General features: G+C 49.1%; 1 protein-coding gene across 1 annotated transcript in view; it reads left to right on the top strand.

Annotated features, from left to right (window-relative positions):
- Positions 1–22,552, top strand: part of UBN2 (ubinuclein 2) — a 77,671-nt gene extending 55,119 nt beyond the window's left edge. The window contains exons 10-19 of the mRNA XM_007952791.1: positions 1,002–1,131; positions 3,729–3,847; positions 4,328–4,441; positions 4,989–5,132; positions 5,874–5,924; positions 7,731–7,773; positions 11,205–12,755; positions 18,782–19,013; positions 19,633–19,722; positions 22,503–22,552. Coding sequence (XP_007950982.1) covers positions 1,002–1,131; positions 3,729–3,847; positions 4,328–4,441; positions 4,989–5,132; positions 5,874–5,924; positions 7,731–7,773; positions 11,205–12,755; positions 18,782–19,013; positions 19,633–19,722; positions 22,503–22,552 — 2,524 coding nt within the window. The remainder of the gene's footprint in view (positions 1–1,001; positions 1,132–3,728; positions 3,848–4,327; positions 4,442–4,988; positions 5,133–5,873; positions 5,925–7,730; positions 7,774–11,204; positions 12,756–18,781; positions 19,014–19,632; positions 19,723–22,502) is intronic.
- Positions 22,553–23,804: the final 1,252 nt, after the last annotated feature.

Genomic DNA, 23,804 nt, shown 5'->3' with positions numbered 1-23,804 from the left:
GATGGCTGCATTGGTGTGGGGTAGGGTTCCCTCCCTCCCCATGGTGTTGAAGCTTCTAGGCCATCTTAATTTGTGAGTGGCACTTAAGTCCACCTTCTCTTGTAATGAAATAGCATGATTTGGACTTAGTTTGTTGCCGAGAGCCCCACTTTGGTCTTGGCCTTTGAATTAACATGTGTTCTCATCTGCCTTCAGTATCTGGTCTGATGTCTTCCATCTTGGGAGGAACCTCAATTATTTATTAGTAGTTTACCCCCAAAAGTATGGTGACTGTTACAAACTCTCTTTCTCTTTCTCCCTCTATTTTTATTTACTGTTAGTCTAAATACTCCCTTAGTAACTTATTTTCTTTCTCAAAAACCTAATTTATAAATAGAAATTGAACCTAGAGAATTTGAGTAAAATGAATAACCCGTTCTGTATCTACTTCATGTAGTATAGGAATAACATGGAACACACGGATGGGTGGAACAGGTGATGCGTGTTACCACAGGGCCTTCCCTCTTCAGAATCGGTAGTTTTTTCAAACCCCTTTAAGGAAGAGAAGAAACAGCAGCCAAGAACTCAGTGAGAGTGACCATCCCCCAGTGTAGTGATAGCTGGGAGCATAGGCATTCCTTCGCAGCAACGTGCTTTCAGGTAATTTGAGTAATACCAGAGTACCTGTGCTTTACCCTAGAACATAGACTTGGCTGCTGTTACCAGAAAATCCTTTGTCAGCTTGTTTGTGATGATGCAAGTTCTACTCTTAAACCAGAGTCTGAGTATTTCCTGTAGCTTGACTCTTCATTGGGGCATTTTTTTCCAATGAAAAATACTATCAAGGAAACAGGGAGAGACAAAGTGAACCACTGTGGCTGCCTTCTGCCCGTGTGACGTCACCTGAGGCAGGGCTGCCCTGTCCTTCTGCCTGTGTGATGGGAAGAGGCTACTCTGTCCATTGGCCTGTGTGACGCCACCTGAGGGAAGCTCCTCTGTTGTGTCTTCTTGTTTGTGGTCAGCATTGAGTTACAGCTGCAGGAGTTGGGCCCTGTCATCCGGAGTGGCGTCTATTCCCATCTCGAAGCTTTTGTGCCGTGCAATAAAGAGGCGCTGGTGAAGCGTCTGAAGAAGCTGCATCTCAATGTCCAGGTGAGAGGAGGAGGGGAGGCTGCGCAGGGGTTGGTTGCCTGTGCGAGGGGGGCCGTCTCTGCATGTGTCTAATAGCCGGCCGTAGATGGCAGTTAAGGGTGTGTTGGATCCCTGGAAAAGTAAGTACCCTTTCAACAGCTGATAATTTTTCTGAGACATGGATCTTTGGACTGGAAAGTTGGGGTCAGTTCCACAGTTCCACAGCTTTGCACCCTCAACATGTTTGTAAGTCAGTCTTTTATTCCGCAGAATGGATATAATGCCTACCTCAGACATGCTCACGCTGACACGAAGACCAGTGGAAAGAATCACAGGGTGGGTGTAGCGTAACGATTCCTTACTCTGTCTTCCGGGTCAGGCACAGTTCTGTGCTGCGGCCCTGCCCAGTGCTCATCCAGGCTGCAGGGCGGCCAGGGAGCAGTGTCCACTTCACTGTGACGGCAGGCCCTGTGCTTTCCGCTCGCTGCTCTAGTTCTCCTTGGGGTCCATTTACAACCTGATCACTTGGCCACTTCATGGCTTTTCCTATTTTGAAAACATTTATTAGGCCCCCATTTCCACTTCTTTCAGTGGGATGGTTTTCCATGCCTTCCCTGCCCTGGTTACTGTGCTCATAAGGAGTTGGTTTGCTTGTGTATTTTTTAATATATTTGGAAGTTGGATGTCCTGGGAAAGAATGTGAATGCAGCTTAAGACAAAAAGGGAAAGCTTCTCTGTGAGCAGTGCTTTTTTATGGAGTTCAAGGTTAAGAAAGCAATCAGAAGGGGTGAGAGGTGGTTGCCGGGATGAACCCTGTTTCTCTGTGCCTCTGCCGTCTCACTCTTACCTTTTCTGTGCATCTGCTGATGAGGTGGGAGTACATTGCACCCTCCCACCTCAGTCCGTGCTCCTGAAGACAGACTCTGATGCTCTGCCTTTGTCAGCCTTTTCTGGCCAGAGGACGGGAGCCACACAGCACAGACCTGGCTGTCCACGGCCCCCCACAGTGGGAGTAGAGGAATAAGGGTGGCAGCCTGGATGGGTTGTTCTGTTGGAGATGTGATCTGACGGGCATGGAATCCTCTGTGTAGGCTCTATGCTTCTGTTAATGACGTTCTTGTTATTAACAGAAACTACGGCTGTAGTGAACAAATGCCATTACCTGAGGTGTCAGATTTCTGCCTGTGCCTCGTGCCTATAGATGTTGACGGTCAGAGCCTCCTGCTGAATGTTCAGACGATCTGGGCCGAGGGTGGGGGCAGTGTGGGTACACTGAAAGTAGAACAGCCTTTTGTAGATGAAGTGTCGTCCAAGGACATTTCAGGCTTGATGTTGGGTGTGGTTTAAGGCGCCTGTTGGCTCTGCAGAAGGACCTTGGCCTTGTGCCTTCGCCTGCCGTCTCCTCACCGATCCGTGTGCGTACACGTTGTGTTACAGAGTTAGGCGTGTTGTCAAGCTTCACATCAGTGGAACCGCGTTCTCTTTTCTTCTCCAACTTGCTTTCTCACCCTCAGCATCATGTGTCCCGAGGTGGCTGTTTGTGCACGTGCTGGGTTGGTTCACGTGACGCCGTGTGTGTGGCACTCTGCTCCTGATGGACGGTCGGGTAGTTTCCATGGGAGTCTTAGCTCCTGACTCTTCGCAGTCATTGTCCAGGAGCCTGCCTGGATGTTCACACTTTACAAGTGGGACTGGGACAGCTCCTGTTGTCTGGGCTGACTGTGTATTGATTGGTGTGCATGGAATAGGTGAAAACACTTATTAGCGATAATATTTATTTTAATTAATATTTATAGTTTTATTAGTAGTTTCATATAAAAGATCTGCATAGCATGGTGGTTGCATTCCTAAAAACTCCACCTTCCCCAAAATCGCCTTTTTAAAAGCAGTTGTTCCCATGAGGAAAAGCAAGGTTAAGGACTAGAGGTGTTTACAGTTATAATCTCGCTGCAGCTCAGACAGGACTATACGTATGTTCTAAGTAGTTCCGTGTAGACGAAATGAAAAGAATCGACTAGTTGATTAAAGTTGTCAAAAATAAGCCTATTTGCTTTGTCTTTTGCCCTGACTCCATGTGGATACGTGTCTCCCAGTTTCCTCTTTCACATTGGCCTTGACCTAGTTTTTGTTTGAAGCTGAATTCATATTTACAGACAGTAAACAAGAGAACAGGATGCCAACATCCTGTTGGTGGTCACCCAACCTGACCGTGGGTCTGGTGTTTCAGAGCAGTGTTGTATGTGGTCCTGGGTCCCCAGCACAGAGGGGATCACCCATAGACATCTGCTCAGTGTGGATTTGGTGTGTAATCACTTGTAGTGCCGTGAAGGTGCCCATCTAGTTGTTGCTCAGACATGGGGCGCCATTACGAATGTAAAGGAGCTGCTGGTCATTATTTCAGGGCAGGGGCAGGAAGTAGGGCTCTCCTTGACTGGTGGGAAAGAAGGGCAGGACCTGGTGTGCGTTTTGAAAGCTCAGTCCTGATATTTAAACAGCCAGATCTTTCACACACACACGTACGATCAAAGTCTGAACATTGAGCTCAGCTCTGAAGTCTAAGCTTGCAAGATGGGTTGGGTAAATGGTCTGAAAACACTCAGTGTCTGTTTTCTTTTCAGGATGATCGTCTGAGGGAACCCCTGCAGAAGCTGAAACTGGCTGTTAGCAACGTGATGCCTCAACAGCTGTTTAAGTACCAGGAGGACTGCCAGGCTCGTAGTCAAGCCAAGTGTGCCAAGTATGTACCTCTTGTGTTTGGCCTGGTCTTTGCACTGGAGAAATACTTTCAGCTTTTGGGATTGGCCGTAAGTGACCTCATCACCACGTAGAGATCCAGCTATGCCCCCGAGATGACATGATTGAGTATTTTCTAAATGACACGGCACGTCCCACTCAGTTGTCTTGGTGTCAAAGATGGGAAATGTCTGTTGGCTGTTGTGCAAACAAGACCAAAGGCAGAGCTGGCCCTGGTCAGGCACTGCACTGCTGACTTGACTGGCTGGGGTGGGACACAGATCTTTCCTGAGCTAGAAGACGAGTTTGCACTTTAGTCTGATGGAGACTCATTTCCTAAAACCCCATATGACTCACTCCACATTCATGGTATTGTGCAGAAAGCTAGAACTTCCATTTCTCTCTGAGCTGATGTTCAGGTAAGCAGTTCAGTGGTGTAGGCACTGGTGGGTTGCACCTGGGCTTCAGTTGTTTTCATTTTTAGGTTGCAAACTGATGAAGAACGAGAAAAGAATGGATCTGAGGAAGATGACGATGAGAAGCCAGGGAAGCGCGTCACAGGTCCGAGAAAGAAATTCCACTGGGACGACACCCTGAGGTGAGGTGTCAGCGCACCCTCCCCTGTCCGATAGCTAGCGGCTGCTCAGAAAGAGCCGACGGCCAGAGATCAGTACCCGGCCGCTCGTGTACATACTCGTGTGATACGTTGTTCAGAAGGAGAGCCATCTGGTCCTGTTATCCTTAGGGTGCCATCACTTTTATTTTTGTAGAATACTTTTTATAAGCTAATCCTCTAATTACTCATGAAGTCAAGCTGATTTCAGAAGGTGGAGTATTCAGTATATTTCCATAGATCAGCCGTCTTACCGGCATTTCTCTACCCCAAGGAGAGCGGTGTAGGGCTGTTCCTTTTAGACTCTGACGCCTTGATGAGAGTTGTCAGAGGGAATTGTCCTGTGTTGGGAGGTGACAGCAGCACAGTGACTGTGTTAGCAGTTACTGATCTTCATACCATCTTCGGAATTCTCCAGATAATATTCTGTATCATTGCTGTCAGATGTATGTGCTTTTAAACAGTCTGTTTAGAACTTAAGTTTCTCTGATTTGTAGTTGGATTTATATATATGTATTTTCAATCTGTTTAGAACGTTGTTATGTAACCTTGTTGAAATCAAATTGGGATGCTATGAGTTAGAGCCAAATAAAAGCCAGTCGGCAGAGGACTATCTTAAATCCTTCATGGAGACAGAGGTGAAACCATTGTGGCCTAAGGGCTGGATGCAGGCGAGGTAAGAAATGGGACGTCCTAGATTGTGTTTTACTTTTTTTTATTGCTGTTGTTAAGTGTGCACGTGTGCACACGCGTGTATACACACACACACACACGACATTCATGTTGCTGAGACCCTAAGGCACTCAGCACTCGGCAGGCATCTCAGCTCATCTCTGCTTTACAAACGTCAGGCACTCACAAGGCAGAGCAGTCATGTGGACGTGGAGACGTGCACGAGGTGTTTTAATGACCCGCTTTTCTTTTTTGCCCGCTGGATTGGTTGGTAGAGAAAAGGGGAGAGGGATCAAGGCTAAGAACTGTGGGAAGGACTTCATATGGGTGACGTGAAAGTAAGGAGCACAAGATTCGGAGCTGGGAAAAGAGACACAGAGCCTGTGTCTTTGCTTGAAAACAGCCGAAGTAACCTGGTGTCTCAAAATAGCAGCCCGTTTACAGTCTAAAGAGTTTTAAGTAAACACTGTTAAAAATTAATAAACTCGGATATCTCAACCTGTCGTGCTTAAGTATCCATCTTAAATCAACAGAAAAGATCTGTTGCGCTACGAAAAGATTTAAATAAATGGAAGTGAGGCAAAACTCCCCATAAAATGAATCACTGCGTTTTTTGTACCATTACAGCTTTTACTTGGTAAATAAGCAAGTGATAGCCTGTTGGAAATAAAATGATGAAACAGTAAGTAAAGTGATGATCGTGTTCCTGTCTGCTATAAAAATTATGTCCTTTTAATTCTTCCAGAATGCTTTTTAAAGAGAGCCGGAGTGTGCATAATCATCTTACTTCTGCTCCGTGAGTAACAGCAGACTCCAGACCTCCCCTGCCTCCCTGTCCCTGTTACGTGCCTCCTTAGAGGCAGAACTAGCGCTGGGTAAATGCTTGCTAAACAGGACTTAAACATGTGCTCAGTGGCCTTTTTCCGTCGTCTTTGAATGTTGACACTTGGGCCCTCAGAACACATTTATGTTCTCGGGCTAGTCCCCAGAATCTGTTGAATCGTGTTGCCGCTAGTTACCTGTGAGTGGCTGCGTGGTCGTCCTCACTGTATCAGTAGTGCAGCAGGGGGAGTTGTGTAAAGGGGACGGACTGAGCGTTTTCCTTTTTCCTCGGCCTTCAGCCCCCAGTCTTCTCGTGTCCTTTGCTCCCTCTCCTGCTTGACCACCTGCGTAGGAGACCTGCAGCTTTGAGCTGCGCTGAGCTTCCCAGGACAGTTGTGTATCCATGTCTACTGTGCCTGGCCCTCCAGGGGCTTTATCCACTCAGTCAACCTCCTTTTCACATCTGTCCTGCTATTCAACACAGAACATTTTTCCTCCGTGAGATCTCTTCTCTTCCTGATAGGCAGTGAAAAGGGCACGTTTTCCTGTGGTTACATTTTTGGGGTGAATACTGGTCATTGCCACCAGAGTTTGATTTTTGCTTGCAGTGTCTTGCTACTTCTCTGTGCCTTGCAAGTGAAGAATTAAGGCTATTGAAATATGAAATCCCTGGGTTACTGAGAGGGCTGGTGACTTCTTTTTTGGCAACATTACAGAATTCCTCCTCTGCTTGTATATGTTTGAAATAGATCCGTTTTTTCAGTGTTTAGGAAGGACCCTTGCTTAGTCAGTTACCAGGAATGTATTGAGTTAGTGTGGTCTTTAGATCTTGCTATTCTTGTTTTTTTTTAGTATAAAGTTTAGGTAGTTTGGATTTATGCATTGTAGGTTTACTTTACTTCAAGTAGTTATTTCTGAAAAATAAACGTTTATGTCAATAATGTTTCTAACCTCTACTTTCCCTATAACTAAAATAACACATATGTTACAATTGCTTATAAGTAACCCTTCCTTTAGTTTTAAAGCAGGTCTGTACATAGGTCCTCTGTCCTCAGGCTTTTAAGAATAACTTCCTCATTGGCACTAACTTTGTTTTGTACCCAGAAGTAGGAATCTGTGGAGGTCTGTTGCCCAAGTCTCCACCTTTGAAGATGATGGCCTTGATTAAGTTGTAGATTGGCCATTCTCATCGAGATCCTTGTTAATCCAGTAGTGACATTTGATCCACGAGAGTGAAAATCCTCAGATGGTGTGAACCCCTCCCTTGTCAGCTGTTCAGCAGACACTTACTGAGCGCCTCTTCTAGAGAACCTTCAGGCTTTTTCACACTGGTCTCCAAGCAATCCAGGGCTCCATGGTGTTTTTAGCCCTCTCCTTCCCCCTCTAGGTTTTTTTTTTTTTTTTTGATGTGAGCATTTTTTGGTCTGTATTTTAAGTAAAACCTTACTCAGAACTTGTTGGCAGGGTCGAGTTTGAGCTTGAAATTCCTTGAAGGTCTGCTTTCCGTCACCAGTTGGAAACTCTTCCCACTCTCTGAAGCAAGCCTCTTTAAAAGCTGCATTTCGTGTTTCGCTGATGGTTTGGCCTTCTCTCTGGTTAATCCGAGTTACGAAAATGTTGGCTCTGTATTTACGTATGAGTTGAGCGCGTGTCCATCAGAGAGCTTTCCCAGCGGTAGCAGAGGGTGTTCATCTGTGTGGTGTGGAGTGAGGTGTGCGGGCTGCTTCACGAATGCTCTGAATGTTACTAAAGTGGCCTCTTCTCTCATCTTGCTTCTTAGGGCAAAGAAGAAGGTGATTCCTGCACCAAAACCCAAAGTGAAGGTAAGCACTGACCCACATCTTCAGTTCGTCGTAGTTGGGAAATGTTGACATACATCCTTGCCACCAAAAGACAGCTTCTGTTTAGAATAGATCAGTAGGTCTCATACTCAGGTGGGTGTTGTCAAACTTTGTGAAAATCTTAGAATCTCTGCATGTGGGAGAATAGATGACTGTGTCCACAAGCTGGAGGCTGATAGAAGATAATTAAATTATAAAGCTAAGCTTAATGCTATGCAGCAGTGCTGGCTAAAACAGAGCAAGTGTCCTTTAAAAGAGTAGCGGAGAGGGATGGCAAGAACATAAGAATCTCTAAGGGTCAGAAGCAGAGCCACAGCTACTGGAGTGTTACTGACCCTTGGGGACCTGTGGTTTTGGTCACCACCTTCTCAGAGCTAAGCTAGCCAGGCCTTTGTGGGTTTCTACCAGGATGGGACTTGAAATGAGCCCTTCCATAAGCCTGGGACCCTCAAAGGATGGCATCTTAAGTAAAAGACTAGAAAAGAACTCACTCACTATTGGAGAGAAGAAATTTGTGTTGGCCTGGGCTGTGCACTGGGGCTCCCTGAGAATCAGAATTTTTCCGGGTCTGGGAGTTTGAGTCAGACATCTGCATGATCTGGGAGAACCTCAAGCTGAGAAAGTAACTTAAAACGTAGGTTAGGGACAGCCCAGAGCAACCTCCAAAAGCAAACTCCATGGTGTAACACACCCTCAGGGAGGCCCCAGGGCTGAGCACAGATAAAAGGCGTGTCAGGCACGGGGTTCACAGCCTGAAATTACGGGTAAGCGGGAAGCACGCTCCTCTGAGGGAGAGTCCACAGAAATTGCCAGCAACAGAATTAGGTCACTAAAGGTGAAAAAGTTGGTTTCTTGGATGTGAAACCTCACGTAATTGTCTAAGAATGTTTTGAATATTTAAAAAAATAAAAGAAGGAATAAAAAATATTTTATCACAATAAAGAAGATTTGAAAGACAATCAGGTATAAAATCTCTAGAGATGAAAATAGAATCATCTGAAGTTATGATTCTGAGGAGAGCCCATACACCCTGAGGTGTGGGGGACTGTTACCCGTATCGTCCCATTTTCCTTGAATGGGTAGGTTGCTTTGCTTGGGAAGATGTGGCCAGAAGGCCAGTACTTGTTTCTCTGTGGCCGGCTTCACTTTGGGGTCAGAGGTCCTTTGAGCACAGGTGGTCCCCACCTTCACCGGAGTTCCAGTCCAGCAGCTCCGTTGTCCGCTTCTGACGTGTGACTGCTTTTTTTTTATTTGGTAGTTTTTTATCCATATTGCCTTTTATTATCAGTATCTCTCTAAATCTGATCTTTGAGCGTGCTGCAACACCGTATGTAGAACATATTACTAATGTGAAGACGCACTCCTAAAAAAAGACATTGTATGTGCAGTTTGTCATAACTCAGACACCTCATAAACCAGGGACCGCCTGCACAGAGCGTGTTGTCGTCTTGTTCTCAGGAACCTGCTTTGTCTTCGGCCCCAGAACATGGCGAGCCAGTCTTTCCTTGAGGCTGTGGCGTGTAGGCTCTTTGTTGACCCTTCACTAGAGCACCACACTCTTCATACCCCACAAACACTGGGTCGTTGTTGACACACCCACGCAGACAGTGCTTGATGAGACAACCCGCCGGGCAGGGGGACTCAGAGGTGGCTGTGCACGGGGCGAGGGAACGTTCTCCTGTGGTCTCTCCTTATCTCAAAATGGAAAAGCTGCGTCACTGGCTTATTTTTTCCCACTCCCCCTCTTCATAGACTTTCTCTAGTGATAAAGATAGTATAAGGAAGTACTTATGGAAGAAAATATAAACGATAAAGGACAGATAAAATGCCTAGCAATTTCTCCTCAGAGAAAATGACTCCTAACTTTGTTAGACACGTCTGCCCCTTCTTTTGGGTCTCCATCTGTCCCTTCCTCTGTCCCTTCGTCTACCATGCTTTTACCCAGAGGGAATTGACCTTTGACGTAAATGCCAGAACCTGCTTTTCTGACGCAAATGTGTCCTGAACAGTTTCTCTCTCCGTCAGTATAGAGCTGTTTGCTCCCTCCTTTTTAATCGCTACACGGTATTCCATTGGGTGGCTTTAATGTTATTTTTATAAAGAAAAAATTAATACAAAAGTTACAGCACTCATTTTATACTGATGTCATGGCCAGTGTGATCCCGATACACTCTCCCCTCAGTTCCTGTGCTGTTCAGGACGGAGTCGTCACTGGTCATGTCACCAGATGGTGCGGCACGGTGCACATAGCCTGTTACGTGTGTGTTCCCCGTTCCTCTTAGCAGACAGTAGCCTTCCTGCAGTCACACCAGGTCCTTCTGACAGGCTGTGAGGTCTGCAGTCAGGGGTCTCAGACGAGATGCTCAGAAAAGCTACAAAAGAGGTGAGAGCCAGCAGGGTTCCTAGCAGCTGACTTCTGTAAAACCCTGAACGCTGGTGGTAAAGTTCTTACCTCCTCAAGCTGTCCATCCCTGTCCCTCTGTGCTTTTACATCTGGCTGTGCAGGGGTTGTGGGAGATTGCGGGTTTGGGCTTAGTGGGGGTTTTCTTTGTTTGTAAGAAACATAATGGAAGAAACGAGAATGATTTTTAGACAGTGGTTTTATTTCTTCTTAATGTTGAAAAAGGAATCAAATACTTTATATTTCTCTTAAAAAGGAGACAGGTGCTGTTAATTCTTTTACCCTTTGAATAAACTGTGCTCTAGTTCTCTTATCTCTTCCTTGTACTTTAAGAAAGTTAACTTTTTATCCAAACAGACTGTATGCCCTTGGTATTCAGAGTTTTAATTCCCTGGCCTCTGTGTCCTTAGTGTTAGGTCTTGCTTACAGGGGACACTCAGTGAATCTGAACTGAATAAATTACAGGGGACTGCCACTGGGGACTGGGGGCGTACCGTCAGGCAGCAGGACCAAGTCTGGGTGGTTTGAGGTTCCTGCTGCTGCGGTTGCTCTCTGTGCTGGCTGCGGGGGCTGCAGGCCAAAGACAGAGGAGCAGAAGTGGAAGGAGACAACCGTGCGGCCCCCAGCTCCGCAGGTCCAGCTAGGCACTGGGGCTGGTCCACTAGAAAGGCAGGAGTGCTTCTGGGTCAAGGAGAATGAAGGCAGTGTCTCCGATCAGATGTGTGTGGAACAGTGCTTGAAGATGTGATTGAGGTAGCAGGCGTTCATCTGTGCTGCAGCCGCTACCCAACAGGCTTTCCCGCCTTCTTGGCGAGGCCGGCTGGGCCGGGCTGAGCCAGGACAGATGTGCTCAGTCAGCCATGGTTTGGAGTTTTGACAGTCCCTAGAGAAGATTTCCAGTAGGAAAATGAGTTTGGTCATTGTGAGCATTTCTGAGTCTTTTAGAAAAATGATACATTGTGCCTTCTTATGAATTGATTTTCTTTTTTCCAATATGATGCTGCTCTGCTAGGAGTGTAGCCCAAAAAAGGACCAGAAGATCGCCGTGTCCGTGGCAGCGCCTGCTGGCGGCCCCCCAGCAGGCTGCAGCGGGTCGGCCGTGGCCTCCACCAGCTCCGGTCCAGCAGCAGCCCAGGAGACCATCTGCCTCGACGACTCCCTGGATGAAGACTTTCCCTTCCACTCTCCCTCGCTGGAGCTGGTTTCCGAAGCGTTAGCTGTTATCAACAATGGCAACAAGGGCCCTGCTGTCGGCGCACGGATCAGCATGCCTGCATCAAAACCACGTCCAGGACTGAGAGAGGAAAAGTTAGCGAGCATCATGAGTAAGCTGCCGCTGGCTCCTCCCAAAAAACTAGACTCTACTCAGACTGCACATTCGTCGAGTCTTATTGCTGGCCACAGTGGGCCGGTACCAAAGAAACCCCAGGACCTAGTACATACCGGCATCTCTTCAGGCCTTATTGCTGGGTCTTCGATTCAGAACCCAAAAGTTTCCCTGGAACCTTTGCCAGCCAGGCTTCTTCAGCAGGGGCTACAGCGGTCAGGCCAGATCCCTGCCTCTTCCTCCTCACAGACCCATGTCTCCTCCTCCTCCCCAGCCCAAGCCGCTGCCTCCTCTCATGCTCTGGGAACATCAGAGGCCCAAGATGCGTCTCCCCTGACACAGGCCACCAAGGCACACCAGCATTCAGTTGTCCCACAGAACTACGTGTCTCCTTTGCAAGCTACCATCAGTAAATCGCAGGCCAACCCCGTGGTGAAACTAAGTAATACCCCCCACCTGTCCTGCTCAGCCCCATTGCTGAAGACTTCAGAGAAGCCGCTGGTGTACCGCCTTCCCTTGCCCACCCCGTCATCGGGAAATGGTTCTCCAGGAGCCCACCCCCTGGTCTCTGGGACAGCACCCAGCACCACTACCTCCAGTAACTATTTAGCCAAGGCTATGGTGTCCCAGATCTCCACGCAGGGTTTCAAATCTCCCTTCTCAATGGCTGCATCCCCCAAACTCGCTGCCTCCCCGAAACCTGCCACGTCTCCCAAACCCCTGCCCTCGCCCAAGCCCTCCCCCTCGCCCAAGCCCTCTCTGTCAGCTAAGCCTCCAGTAGCAACTAAACTTATCTCCAAATCCAACCCAACTCCCAAGCCCACTGTATCCCCAAGTTCTTCCAGCCCAAATGCACTCGTAGCTCAGACTAGTCACTCCAGCAGCAGCAACCCCATCCACAAACAGCCCAGTGGGGTGAGCGTCAGCAGACGGTCTCCCACCTTGAATTTACTGCCCGCTAATCGCACACCAGGCCTTCCGTCTACAAAAGCCCTTCAGTCCTCTTCAAAGCTAACAAACTCATCGTCCACTGGCACTGTCGGGAAGAGCAGCTTGAGTGGAGTTGCAGTGAACGTACCTGCCAGCAGAGGTGGTAACCTTAACTCAAGCGGAGCCAGTAGGACTAGTGTGTCTGGGGGAACAGGAAGTGGAACACAGGGTGCTACTAAACCGTTGTCTACTCCACACAGACCATCCTCCGCCTCAGGGTCTTCAGTGGTAACCGCCAGTGTGCAGGTACGTATGGTCTGTCCGTCCTGGTGGTAAAACGTAATGCGCCATCCTTCCTCTTGGTTGGTTTAATGACAGGCTGAGTAGAGCGTTCAGGTTACCTGCAACAGTCCGTGCAGCGTTCCTGGTAGTCACGTGACGGAGGTGCTTTGGGATGACGTTTTATTGGGGTGTGGTTGGTTTTTCCCCAGTAAAGTATGTCATGTGCTCATTTCTAAAACGTTTAAGAAGCACGACTGACGTGCAAGTTACAGACTGGCTTCTCAGAGCCCTGAGGCAGGCAGTAACTGAGGAGCTTTACTGACATTGACTTGTCTTTTCTCTTCCCCACCTCAGCCGGCTTTATTTTCCTCCTTTTCTTATTTAGTCAGATTTAACTGTTGATCTTTCCATATAACATTTTTCTTTTGCATTATTGTTGCAAACATTTGTATAGGATCTTTTCTGTCAAGCTAGTGCCAGTCCTTTCATACCCCAGTCCTGTCGTCCCCTGTTGTCATCATCCGTCCATCAGTCCGTCCCCCCAGATTTTCCATTGGGATCTGCCTCTCGCTAGCTGCTGCCCTCACGGGACCCTTTCCGGGGCTCACCTGGTGCTGTTCTACCTGAGCTCTTCCACACCTGTGTTCTTCCTGTGCTCTCCTACGGGTGTGGCCCCAGATGCCTGGCTGAACCATTTGTCCTAGGTTTTTTGTATCATTTTTGAAAGTTCTTACTATTTATCCATTTCCTCCCTGTCAGCCACGTCATCTCATCTGTTGTTTCCCTTTCTCTGCTCCTTTATATCTGGAGGTTTTCTCAGATTGGTCCTTCACATCACTGTTTGATTATTATTTTTTTTTTTTTAACCTGAAAAGTAGTACGTGTTCACTGTTGGCAGATTCAGAAAAAAGCCAGCAAACACTGCTCATCCCTCCCCTCGCCCTCCCCACTGCTGATGCTTTTAGCCTCCGGTCAGGTGTTTGGCACGCGATGCTGTGGCAGAGCCAGCTTTTCTTCATGAACCTTTTACAACGGGCAGGTTCTTGGGCACTTCAGTATCTGAGAACCTGGTTGGTGTGGGTGTACTGATGCGGTGCTGTCGTCTAGGGAAGCACTGTCACTTTGTCCTGTCTCCTGCATGTGTGAGTCAGAACGTGTCATGAAAGACCTGAGCCCTTACTGGTTTCCTGTTAGACGCGGGCTCCAGGGCGGTGCTCCATCCACACCTGCACTCCTCAGCCCAGATCTGCATCCTGCCTTCAGCAAAGGTGTGCAGGCGACTTTGCGCCCAGATTCTAATGTGAACACGTTCTGTGACTGGTGCTGTATTCAGGGAACTTCAGAATTTACTTTTGTTAGAAAAAAAGAAAATAACAGAAATGAACAAATAACTGATATTAGGGCTTATCTGTTGAAGATTAAGTTATAGGTAAGGTCTGGAAGTGAGTACCCATTCTGGTTTGTATTATCTTTATTAAAAAATTGACTTTTTAAAGTGAATCTTTATACTGATGAAAGGAATACGTGAAATGGTTATAACAGCCATTCCGTGCCTCCTGTTTGACCCCTGGTGTGAACCACTGACAACTCTTAGCTTTCGCTTCTGAGTATTTTCAAATAAAAAGAATGAATAGAGAACCTCCGCCCATCTGTTCAGCATTATCTTTCATCTTCTTGTGACTAAGGCTTTTAGCTTCTGCCTTCCCCGCTGTGCCTAAAGGGCCTGCCGCAGTGTTGGGTTAAATCCATAGCCATGGAAATATTGAATCTGTTGGGCTAAGTACAGTGACCTGTGGATTCACTTGCCTTTTTATTACAGATTTTCATTTTTTCCCCAGAGTTAAAAATTGCTTTATTTCCCACTCACTGTTTTCTTTGAACTTCAGGTTGAGTCTTTCGCCATCCTTTATCGACTTTGGAATCTATCAGTTTGTTTTTTTCTAGAGACCTTTCTGTATCTGATCATTTCTGTTTTCCCAGAAGAACCCAGATACTGTTTAATAAATAACCGATTTGTCAGCAAGGAAGCCATGGCAGGGTCTGCATTTCTGGGAAGTAGCCACTCTGCTGTGTCTTCCTCTCCTGGGCACTCTGTGACCTAGGCCGCTGGCATCCTCCACCCACGTCTGTTCTGTTTCTCCTTCCTCGATGGTCAGTCATGAGCCGGGTGGTCTCTTGTCTCTTGGTGTTTGTGTCCAGCGGGCACACGGTTGTAACGTAGCCCCTCACTGACACCTGGGCAGAGCCTCTAGATGTTGTCTCTGTGGCACCCGCACTCAGACCACCTCGTCCCTGAGCTGCAGGCCATCGGCGCCTGATTGAGGACCCTACCAGGCGTCTGCCCGTCTGCAGGGGGAGAATGGCAGGTCCTGAACTCAGCAGAATGTAGTCCATCTGGGTTCAGGTCACTGGCTCTCTGTGTTTTCTCTTTGGTACCTCCCCGCTTAGCGGCGTCTCTCTTCCTTCACGTAAACGCTGGTCCGTGGCTCTTGTCTTTGCCACCTTCCCGTCTGGAGTCATCCTGCATCCAGCAGGTGCTGCTTGTTGGCTGTGTGCCAGGGGCTCTTCAGGTGTCGGGTGCAGGGTGCCCAGCATGCCCAGATCCCTGCTCTCACGGAGGATAGATTCTCAGTAGGAAGATCAAAAAAACAACAAAGTGCGTGCTGTGGAAAATAAGCCTGGTGAGGTGGCTGAGGGCGTTTGCTGCCAGCGTTGACACAGGGTCAGGGGAGGGCTCTTGGAGGAGGTAACGTTGGAGCTGAGAATTGAGTGAGCAAGAGCCAGCCATGCAATGACAGGAAGGGAGCCATGCAGGCCGGCAGGCTGACTGGGCATTTGGTAGGTGCTGAGATCAGCGTTAGACTCGAGCCGTGGCCGGGGACATGTGGGCCATGACCAGGACTTTGGGCTTCATTCTGGGTGCAGTGGGAGGCCGTTGGAGGGTCTCAAACAGGTGGTGTGGTCTGGTTCAAATTTTAAAAGATTTCTCCGGTTGCTGTGGAGAATGTAGCATAGAGGTTCTCACCCAAAAAGAGTCAGTGACTTTAAAGAAAAGGCATCACGCCGACCTCAGGAAGGAGTTTTCTTTGCATTCCCCCTGGGAATAGAGGTCCCCGAGAGCACTTTTGATCAGGGCCTTTCCAGAGCTGTCTACTTCATGTTGACCACTGCTCCTGTACCTTCCTGAAGGCTGTCAGTGGGACACCCACTTCTGAAAGGTGCCCGTCGGCTAGCACAGAAAAATGTGTAAATGGCTATGTGACAGATTACCCTGTGTCTCACTTAGTATTAGATGTGAGCAAAAATGAAGGGTAACGTTCTCTGAGAACATGAAAGGTTAGTTCTAATGTGGTCTTTCTTGCTAGCACTCAGTTACTTGATTTTGCAAGTTGCCCTAATGTATGCTTCTGTCTATTTCAACGTTTCCACCTACCAAGGAACGTGTGAGAGGAGTTCTCCTGAACAGTAGGGTTCCGTTTCTTCACCACGGGCTGCATTTCAGGTGTGCGGCCTCTCAAAGACGACAGTGAGGTATGATTAAGACAAGAGGTGACTCAGTGACTTTTAAATTGATGCAGGGTCATTTCTATCCAAGTGGCTTCAGGATGTTACTTCAACTGATTTCTTCTCCGTAAAGCACTCAGGTCACGTGCCACGGTCAGCACAGTGGAGGGAAAGATGGGAAGCGATCGCAGTTGGGCAGGCCAGAGGGTTTGGGTTAGTTCTTGCTGTTGGAGAAAGTTGTGGTGAGGAGAAAAGAAAGATCGGGCTTGTCGACTACTGTGTTTTCTACATTGTCTGCTAACTAGAAGGCTGGTGGTCCAAACCCACCAGCCACTCCTCGGAAGGAAGGTTGAGCAATCTACTTCTGTAGTGATGCTGCCTCGGAAACCCAAGGAGGGATGTTATGAGTTGGATCCTGCTGGACATCAGTGAGTTTGGTGTTTTGGTTTTAATGTATCCACGTAAATTAGGTGCACGTGTATCCTGTAGCATGCCCTGCAAAGGGAGCAGATACACAAGGGCCTTGCCCGGCTTGCAGAAGGAATAGCAGCATGTGTACTTGTATAAAAATACAGTGTGGGTTCATCGAGTCCTCGAATTACGATGCTAAAACCCGAAGTCTCAAGCCCTCGTGCCTGGAGTGAGGGCTGTGAGCCATGATAGCAGTTGGCTGGAGAGTGGGGAGCTGGCAGACGAGGCTGGTGTGGGCGAGCCAGGCCAGCGCTCCTCAGGGTCCCTGTGCACAGACTCGGCGAACGCTTAGAAATGCAGGGCTGGAGTGGAGGGCTCAGAACTGCGGGTGTAAATTGGAGAGGGAAGAGAATGGGGTGATTGGGAGTAGCGAGAGGGCGGGGACAGTCTTCCTCGGGACACAGCCTTTGTTTCTGTTCAGCAGGGCCGTGGACCGTTGTGTGTGTGAACACGTGTAACACGGCTTGTGGGCATGGGGAGCGGCCTGCGTTTTCCTTGCACGTTGAGACACAAAACGAGCAGCCCATAATTAGTAACGTTCACTGGTAAAAATAATCACAGAAAATCAAATGGACAAAAGTGACCTTTATGATTATTTACTTAAAAAATCAAAGAATGCTATGTTCTTGACCAAGTTTGGAGCTGTAAAATTTTTACCAGAGAAGTTTGGAGTTGGTAAAATAAGAAAGCTCAGAATGGCAGAGGTAATATCTGACAACAGCAGGTGATACCTGAAACGGAGAAATAGGTGTATGGATCTTGTGTCGATAAGTGCATATAGATAAGAAGAAAGTCAAAATGGGAAAAAATGATTTAATTCCTGTATAGGAAGTGGATCAGAGACTTCAGTTAGCTTTATGGCATATCCCTTCAGGAATTTCTCAATGGAAGCTTGTCATTGCCAGTGTCTGTTTGAGCTGAGAGTTTTCATAATCGTGGCCTTAGAAGCTGGTGGGAAGCGTCACACTCTCTAATTTGTCTTAGGGAGTCTGTTTCAGTGACTTAGGGGAGACATCTGCCTTCTTTCACAGGCTGAGGAGAGACTAGGTCATGTGGGACACGGAGCCTGGCCTTCAGAAAGTCCGATAATAAAAGCGGTGCAGATAGATCAGCCGGAATAGCAGCAGGGCTGCTCCCAGGGGAGCGAGATACCCGAGGGCAGAGGAGACGTGGCAGCTGTGGTGCAGTAGCTGACACTGTGGGAGCAGCGTCTGCACAGGTGGGGCTCACAGCGCAGGGCCGGGGAGGCTGGCGGTGCAGAAGCGTGTCCTCCATGGCTCGGCTCCTCAAGGTCGTGGGTGAGGACAGGATGAAGGGCACATCTGGGCTCTGAGAGAGTCTGGGACAGAAACGGCAGGGGCTGTACCCGGCCGGCCGAGTAAGTAGATGACTGAGCGTGCTCAGAGGCCACGTTGACACTGTGCAGACTTAACGACTGATGGTTCAGACGTGTGGGCTGGGGGCACAAGTGGAGAAGTGGAAATCTGATGGTAGGACCGCGTGCGGTGAGAGAGCAGATGCCGTTCCTCAGACTCTGAGGAGCCCGGAGCAGGTGAAGAACTGTAGTCCGCGGATTTTCCAAACCAGTGTTGGCAGCTCATGGAAATGTGCTGTCCACCTCCGTTTCCCTTGCTTTCTCATGCTTTGTTACAGCAAATTTGAGACACAGTCCTGCATCCTTGAGGGTGTGGAGTGAAGTGAGTCCATGTGGGTTAAGCACTTTCCTTCTCTTGTGACCCCTGGTTTCTGCAGTCCAACGAGCCCTGGGGGCCCAGTGTTAGGTGCTCAGCTGCTAACCAGAAAGCCAGCAGTTCTCCCACCGCCGCTCCATGGGAGAAAGGTGTGGAAGTCCACTTCTGTAAAGATCACGGTCTTGGAAACCCAGTGGGGCAGTCCTACCCCGTCCTGTAGGGTTGTGGCGACTCGGAGTCGACTTGACAGCAGTGGGTTTTCTGCAGCCCACAGCGGAGCGGGAGCAAATGTGACACAGTCCCGCGTCCCTGAGGGCCCTGAGTAAAGTAAGTCGGGGTGTTAGGCACTTGTTTCTTCTCCGTTTTGACCCCTGGTTTCTGCAGTCCACAGCAGGTGCGTCATTGTTGGCTAATGCGTCACCTCTGACTCTCATGACATCACCTTTGTCTGTAACAAATCAGAATGTGACTCCTTTTGGGATGCTGGGTGGCCTTGTTCCAGTGACCATGCCCTTCCAGTTTCCCTTGGAGCTACTTGGCTTTGGAACGGACACAGCTGGAGTGACAGCCACCTCGGGATCTACCTCAGCCGCTTTCCACCACGGCCTAACTCAGAGTAAGTGGTCTTGTGCCTACGGGGCTGCTAGCGTGAGCAGGAAGGGTGAGGGGCAGAACGGGAACCGCCCTGCTGCTGCCGGCCCAGAGTGGCCCACTCAGAGTGAGTGGAGGTGAGAGGGTTTGCTTTAAAGTAATGTATCATTTGTGCCATCGATCCGTAATACCGGAGTCTAGGATTTTCCTTACAATTTCTTTAGGAACTCTCTGTACCTTCAGGAAATCCATAATAAGAGGAAGTCATATTTGCATACACATGAACATTTAAGGAACCCTGGTGGTGCAGTGATTAAGCGCTCAGCTGCTGACCAAAAGGTCAGCAGTTCAAAGCCACCAGCCGCCCCGCAGAGAGCTGTGGCAGTCCGCTTCATAGAGATGAGAGCCTTGGAAGCCCAACGAGGCAGTTCTGCTCTGTCCTTGGGGTTGCTGTGAGTGAGAATTGACTCGCTGCTGGGGGGTGTTTTGTTTTTAAAAACATGCATATATGTCAATCTCTGACACTTGTTGCTTGAAGTCAGAGACTTGCTTGCATGTGATAAATCAGACCGTTGTTGCTCTTGGTCTGAGAGGGCTCTGGTTGCAGGCTGGAGAGGATCACTGACAAGTCTCTTTCCGTCCAGATTTACTAAAGGGTTTACAGTCGGGAGCCCAGCACGCCGCGCCGCTCTCCCACCCGCCGCTGCCTGCACACTTACAGCAAACGTTTCACGGTAAGAGAGCAGCTGTTTCTCCTGTCCTCATGCTACTGTGGCACGCAGATGGAGTTGGTGCTTTGCCTTGTCAAGAGTGTGGACAGTATGATGAAGGCCATGAAAACAAATGTTAGTGAGGCTGAATCCTCCTGCTCTACGGGTGAAAGGGGTGGCGTTCTGCTCCCGTGAAGATGACAGCCACAGACTCCTTTGAAGTGAGGGACTAGGTGAGGAGGACCTCCTGTCGCTTGTGTGCGCAGAGAGGGCCTTTTGGAAAATGTTTGTTACATGAGGAGGATCTGCAAGGCACCTTACACAAGTCATTGCAGTCATTACAGTACTTGGCATTTCTTGGAAAGCTTATTTAAGTGTCAGATGGTTGTGTGACTGCTTACACAGGCTGACAAACGTAAACTTGGCAGCAGGCCTATGAAGTGTGGATAGCTGTCCCCTTTTTACAGAACAGGAAACTGAGTCGGAGAGCTCAAGTTTACACATAGTAAGGGTTTTACCTGAGGTGCAGCCTGTCCTCTTAGCCATTCAGTTTTCCTGCTCCTGAGTAGTCAGGAGGTTACAATGACCCAGCCTGGGTCCAGGATGTCCTGGCAGCCCAGCTAGATCATGCTGGATGCTGAGGTGAGGGGGTCGACACAGTGCTCGAAGCCTTGGCAGCAGGACACGGTGGGTACAGGCTGGGTCATACGCATTTAAAAGTAAGTTCAGGGTGGTGCTGTTACCAGGAGTTGCCTGTGTTCCAAGGCCCCGTCAAGCAGGGGTGACTGCTCAGCTGCCCTCTAGACCTGGGAAGTTGACTGGTGCTGCCGTGCTAGTCTTTGAACCAGCTTACGGTTGGAAACCAGCTTACAGTGAGGCAGTGGGAGCTGTGTGGCTGTCTCCAGGCAACAGGTTGGTGTTAATCCCCGACCGTGCCAGCCTCGCTCCCTGAGGGAGGAAGGGAGGGAGGGATGTGAAGGCTAGTTGTGCCCAGGGTAGGACAGAGCAGGCACGGACGTCAGTGGGCCTCAGCTCCCTGGACGCCTTGCTGAGGTTTGAACACTGAGAGGCTGCCCTGAGACTGAAGCAGCTCAGGCTGGCTGTGACAGCTGCATGGTGTGGCTCCGGCCCAGAGCGGAGTGCTCCTGGGCAGACTGGCCTCACACAGGGTCTTGGGTCCAAATGATGCCAATGTTGCTGCTTTTATGAGCTTCATCTTACTGTCTGGACAGGACCACTGTGCAGAGGTGAAAGGGCATCTGGCTGTTAGCGTGCGACTGAAGTGACCTGCTGTGAGTTTTTCATTTCTTTAAAGCATATGTCACTGGACTTGAGGACCAGGTCTGGATTTGAGGCCAGAAGTGCCACTGGGAACATCACTTCTCTTGTTTGCGAATAGGAGATGAGGGGTTTTCAGGGACTTCTGAGACATTAAGAGTAATCATTGATTCAAGGCTTCTAGTGTGGTGCCTGTTACACAGTAAGAGCTCGTTAACAGAATTTCTTTACCCTCTGAAGCCGATGTCAGCAAACTCTGTAAAGGGCTGAGTAGTAGGTATTTTGGGCTCTGCAGGCTGTGTGAGCTTTGTGGCCATTCTTCAGCTCTGTCATTTGAGTGCGGAAACAGCCAGAGACAGGATGCTAGTGAGTGAGTGTGGCTGGGTTCTAGTAAAACTGTTGACAGACAGTGGCAGGCTAGGTTTGGTCTTTGGGTTGTCATTTCCTGAACCCTAGTCTAAAAGATTTCATAATCCAGTTAATACGAGTATTTTATTTTGTTAATTACCTGAAGCTCCTTCAAGCAAAATCCCACCTAAAATCACGCCTTGCCATGTTATGAATTTCTTTACACCTCAGCTCAAAGCCTTTGTGTCTGTGGACTAGCGTGTTCTGGGGACATGCTCACGGAAGTTGTTTTAATAGTGCTCCTGTGTGCACGTTTGACACAGTCCCCTTGTCTCGTTGCTTTCTCTTTCCCTCCGCTTTGCTTATATTTTGCTGGGGAGGGGCGGCGCGGGGATGCAGGTATTGCATGAGCACACCAGGCTGTGTGTCACCTCTGTGGTCTCTTCCCGCATTAGAGTTGATGACAGTGCATGATCTGTTATCCCCTCCACCGTTGATGCCTCTGCCCTCCAAGTCGACACTCCCTGCCTGTCCTTTCGTCTCCGCTGTGTTGACTCTGCGGCTGCGCTGTTACTGCTGAGGCAGCGACCTGTTAGAGACCGTGCTGTTGGCTCTCGATCCTCTCGGCTTGCTGCTCGTCCGACTGTCCTCTCCCCTCTGCCAGTTTTTAACAGTAACACAGCTGAGTTTAAATGGAGGAATCGGCATTTTCCTCACAAACAGCTAAGGTGCACAACACATAACCACTGTCGCCGGCAGCTGACCTGCCAGCAGGTCGGAGCCAAACACAGAGCTGGCTGGGTCTGCAGTGCTTCTTCATGTGTATAAATAACTGAGGGGGGACTGCCAGCGCCATGGCCGGAAGTGAAAGTGCACCCTGTCTCCTGCTCCCTCCGTGGTCCTGGCAGCCTTGGTCACGGTCGTGAGGCAGACGGAGGTGCTGTTGAAATGGTTCTTAGAGGCCCGTTCAGTGGAGATAGGAGTACCGTCCGTTCCTGTTGGATGTTGGTCCCCTTCGTGTTTCATCAGCCTGTTTCATGCTGCAGCGTAGAGAATATCAGAGGAACGCGTTGGCCATATCAGCCACGTAAACGTCACGGTTTTGCTTTGTTTTGTTTTTCCTACCTATTTTTTAAGAACTTGCCAACCCATCCCAATCTAACATCTCTCTTTCTCAGATGGAGGCCAAAGTAAAGGAGACACTAAACTTCCGCGCAAATCCCAGTGACTTCCCAGCCCGACGGAGGGAGGCGTGACTGGCTGGTGGACTCTGCCCACAGGGAGCTCGTGTGGCCGCAGGGCTGCTGCTTCTGTCCATGTTTACATTCTCTCGTCCCAAGCACTGTGGTGAGGAGGAAGGAACAAAGCAGGACTTGACGAAAGCCGGGTGCAGGAGGAGGGCACGCTCTCGTGCTCACTTAGTGACCGCGGGTCTCTTCTCGAGAAGGACAGCCACCATAGACTGAAGGCGGCTCGGTTGGCAAACCCACAGAAGTACCAATTTGATTTTTCCCGGGGGAGGAAGAGGAAGGTGAGAGGATTGGGTGGACGCCATCCATCCAGGGGTCAGAGCTGGACACTCGCAGACATATTGCGCAATAAAAGGCAGTATCCTGGAATCAGGCCGGTTTGTCAGGAGTGATGGTCATGTCTGTCTGAGTGGACCATGCAGCAAATTTGCCACAAAAAAATGACGACCCTACACCTGATGCAGACGGTAGCCGAGCACACGCCGTAGCCTCAGATCCTGAGCAAACTTGAATCTTCCCCGTGCCGCGGCGGGTGGAAGATGCTGCCAGAAGGTTGCTTTAGCACACTGGTGTCTGTTACTGAGTCACCGTGGTTTCCAGGGTCAGACGAAACCCAGATGTCCCCTTTTGGTGAAAGGGTCAGTTGCATCTTCCATTCAGAAACAGGGGCTTAGTCTTTTCTTCAGGTGATCTGCGCGTCTGCTGTCGGCTGGTCGATTGCTGTTCTTGATGTTAAAGTGTGACTGTGTTCGTGTTCGTGTTTCTCTCTTGCGACCTGAGAGTCCTCTGCTCTGGGGCTGCTCCGAGCCCCTGGAGGCCAGCTGGCCCAAGCTGTTGGAGGCCCCCAGCTCCCCAGTGCCCTTGGTACACAGCTTCCCCTCTGCCCTGTGAGCTAGTGGCCCTCCACGGGGTTGTCAGCTGCTAGCATACTGCGTGGCTGCTCAGTGCTTGTTCTCAGTGGCATGGCACAGATGCTGAATTTCTAAGGTGGTGTTTTAGAGGAGGAATTACTTTGGGATGAAGGGGTTATTTTTCTATGACAACACAGGATACAGGTACCCCTATGTCCATTGTAGCGAAAGTGCCAGGGAGCCGTTGGGACCTTAAAGCTTTACTAATGTTGGTTTGAAAGTCAACCTCAGATACGACTCCTGCGTTACCTAGACAGCACCGTCCACAAGGACGCTGAGGAGAAGTTTATTGTTCTGTTTGGATGCATGTTACTTTATT

This window comes from Orycteropus afer, unplaced genomic scaffold (genome assembly GCF_000298275.1).
Source record: "Orycteropus afer afer isolate SDZICR_OR568_19922 unplaced genomic scaffold, OryAfe1.0 scaffold00358, whole genome shotgun sequence".
In the NCBI taxonomy this organism is placed as follows: Eukaryota; Metazoa; Chordata; class Mammalia; order Tubulidentata; family Orycteropodidae; genus Orycteropus; species Orycteropus afer.
Note: the sequence above shows the minus strand (reverse complement) of the source record. Positions and strands in the feature narration are given on the sequence as shown.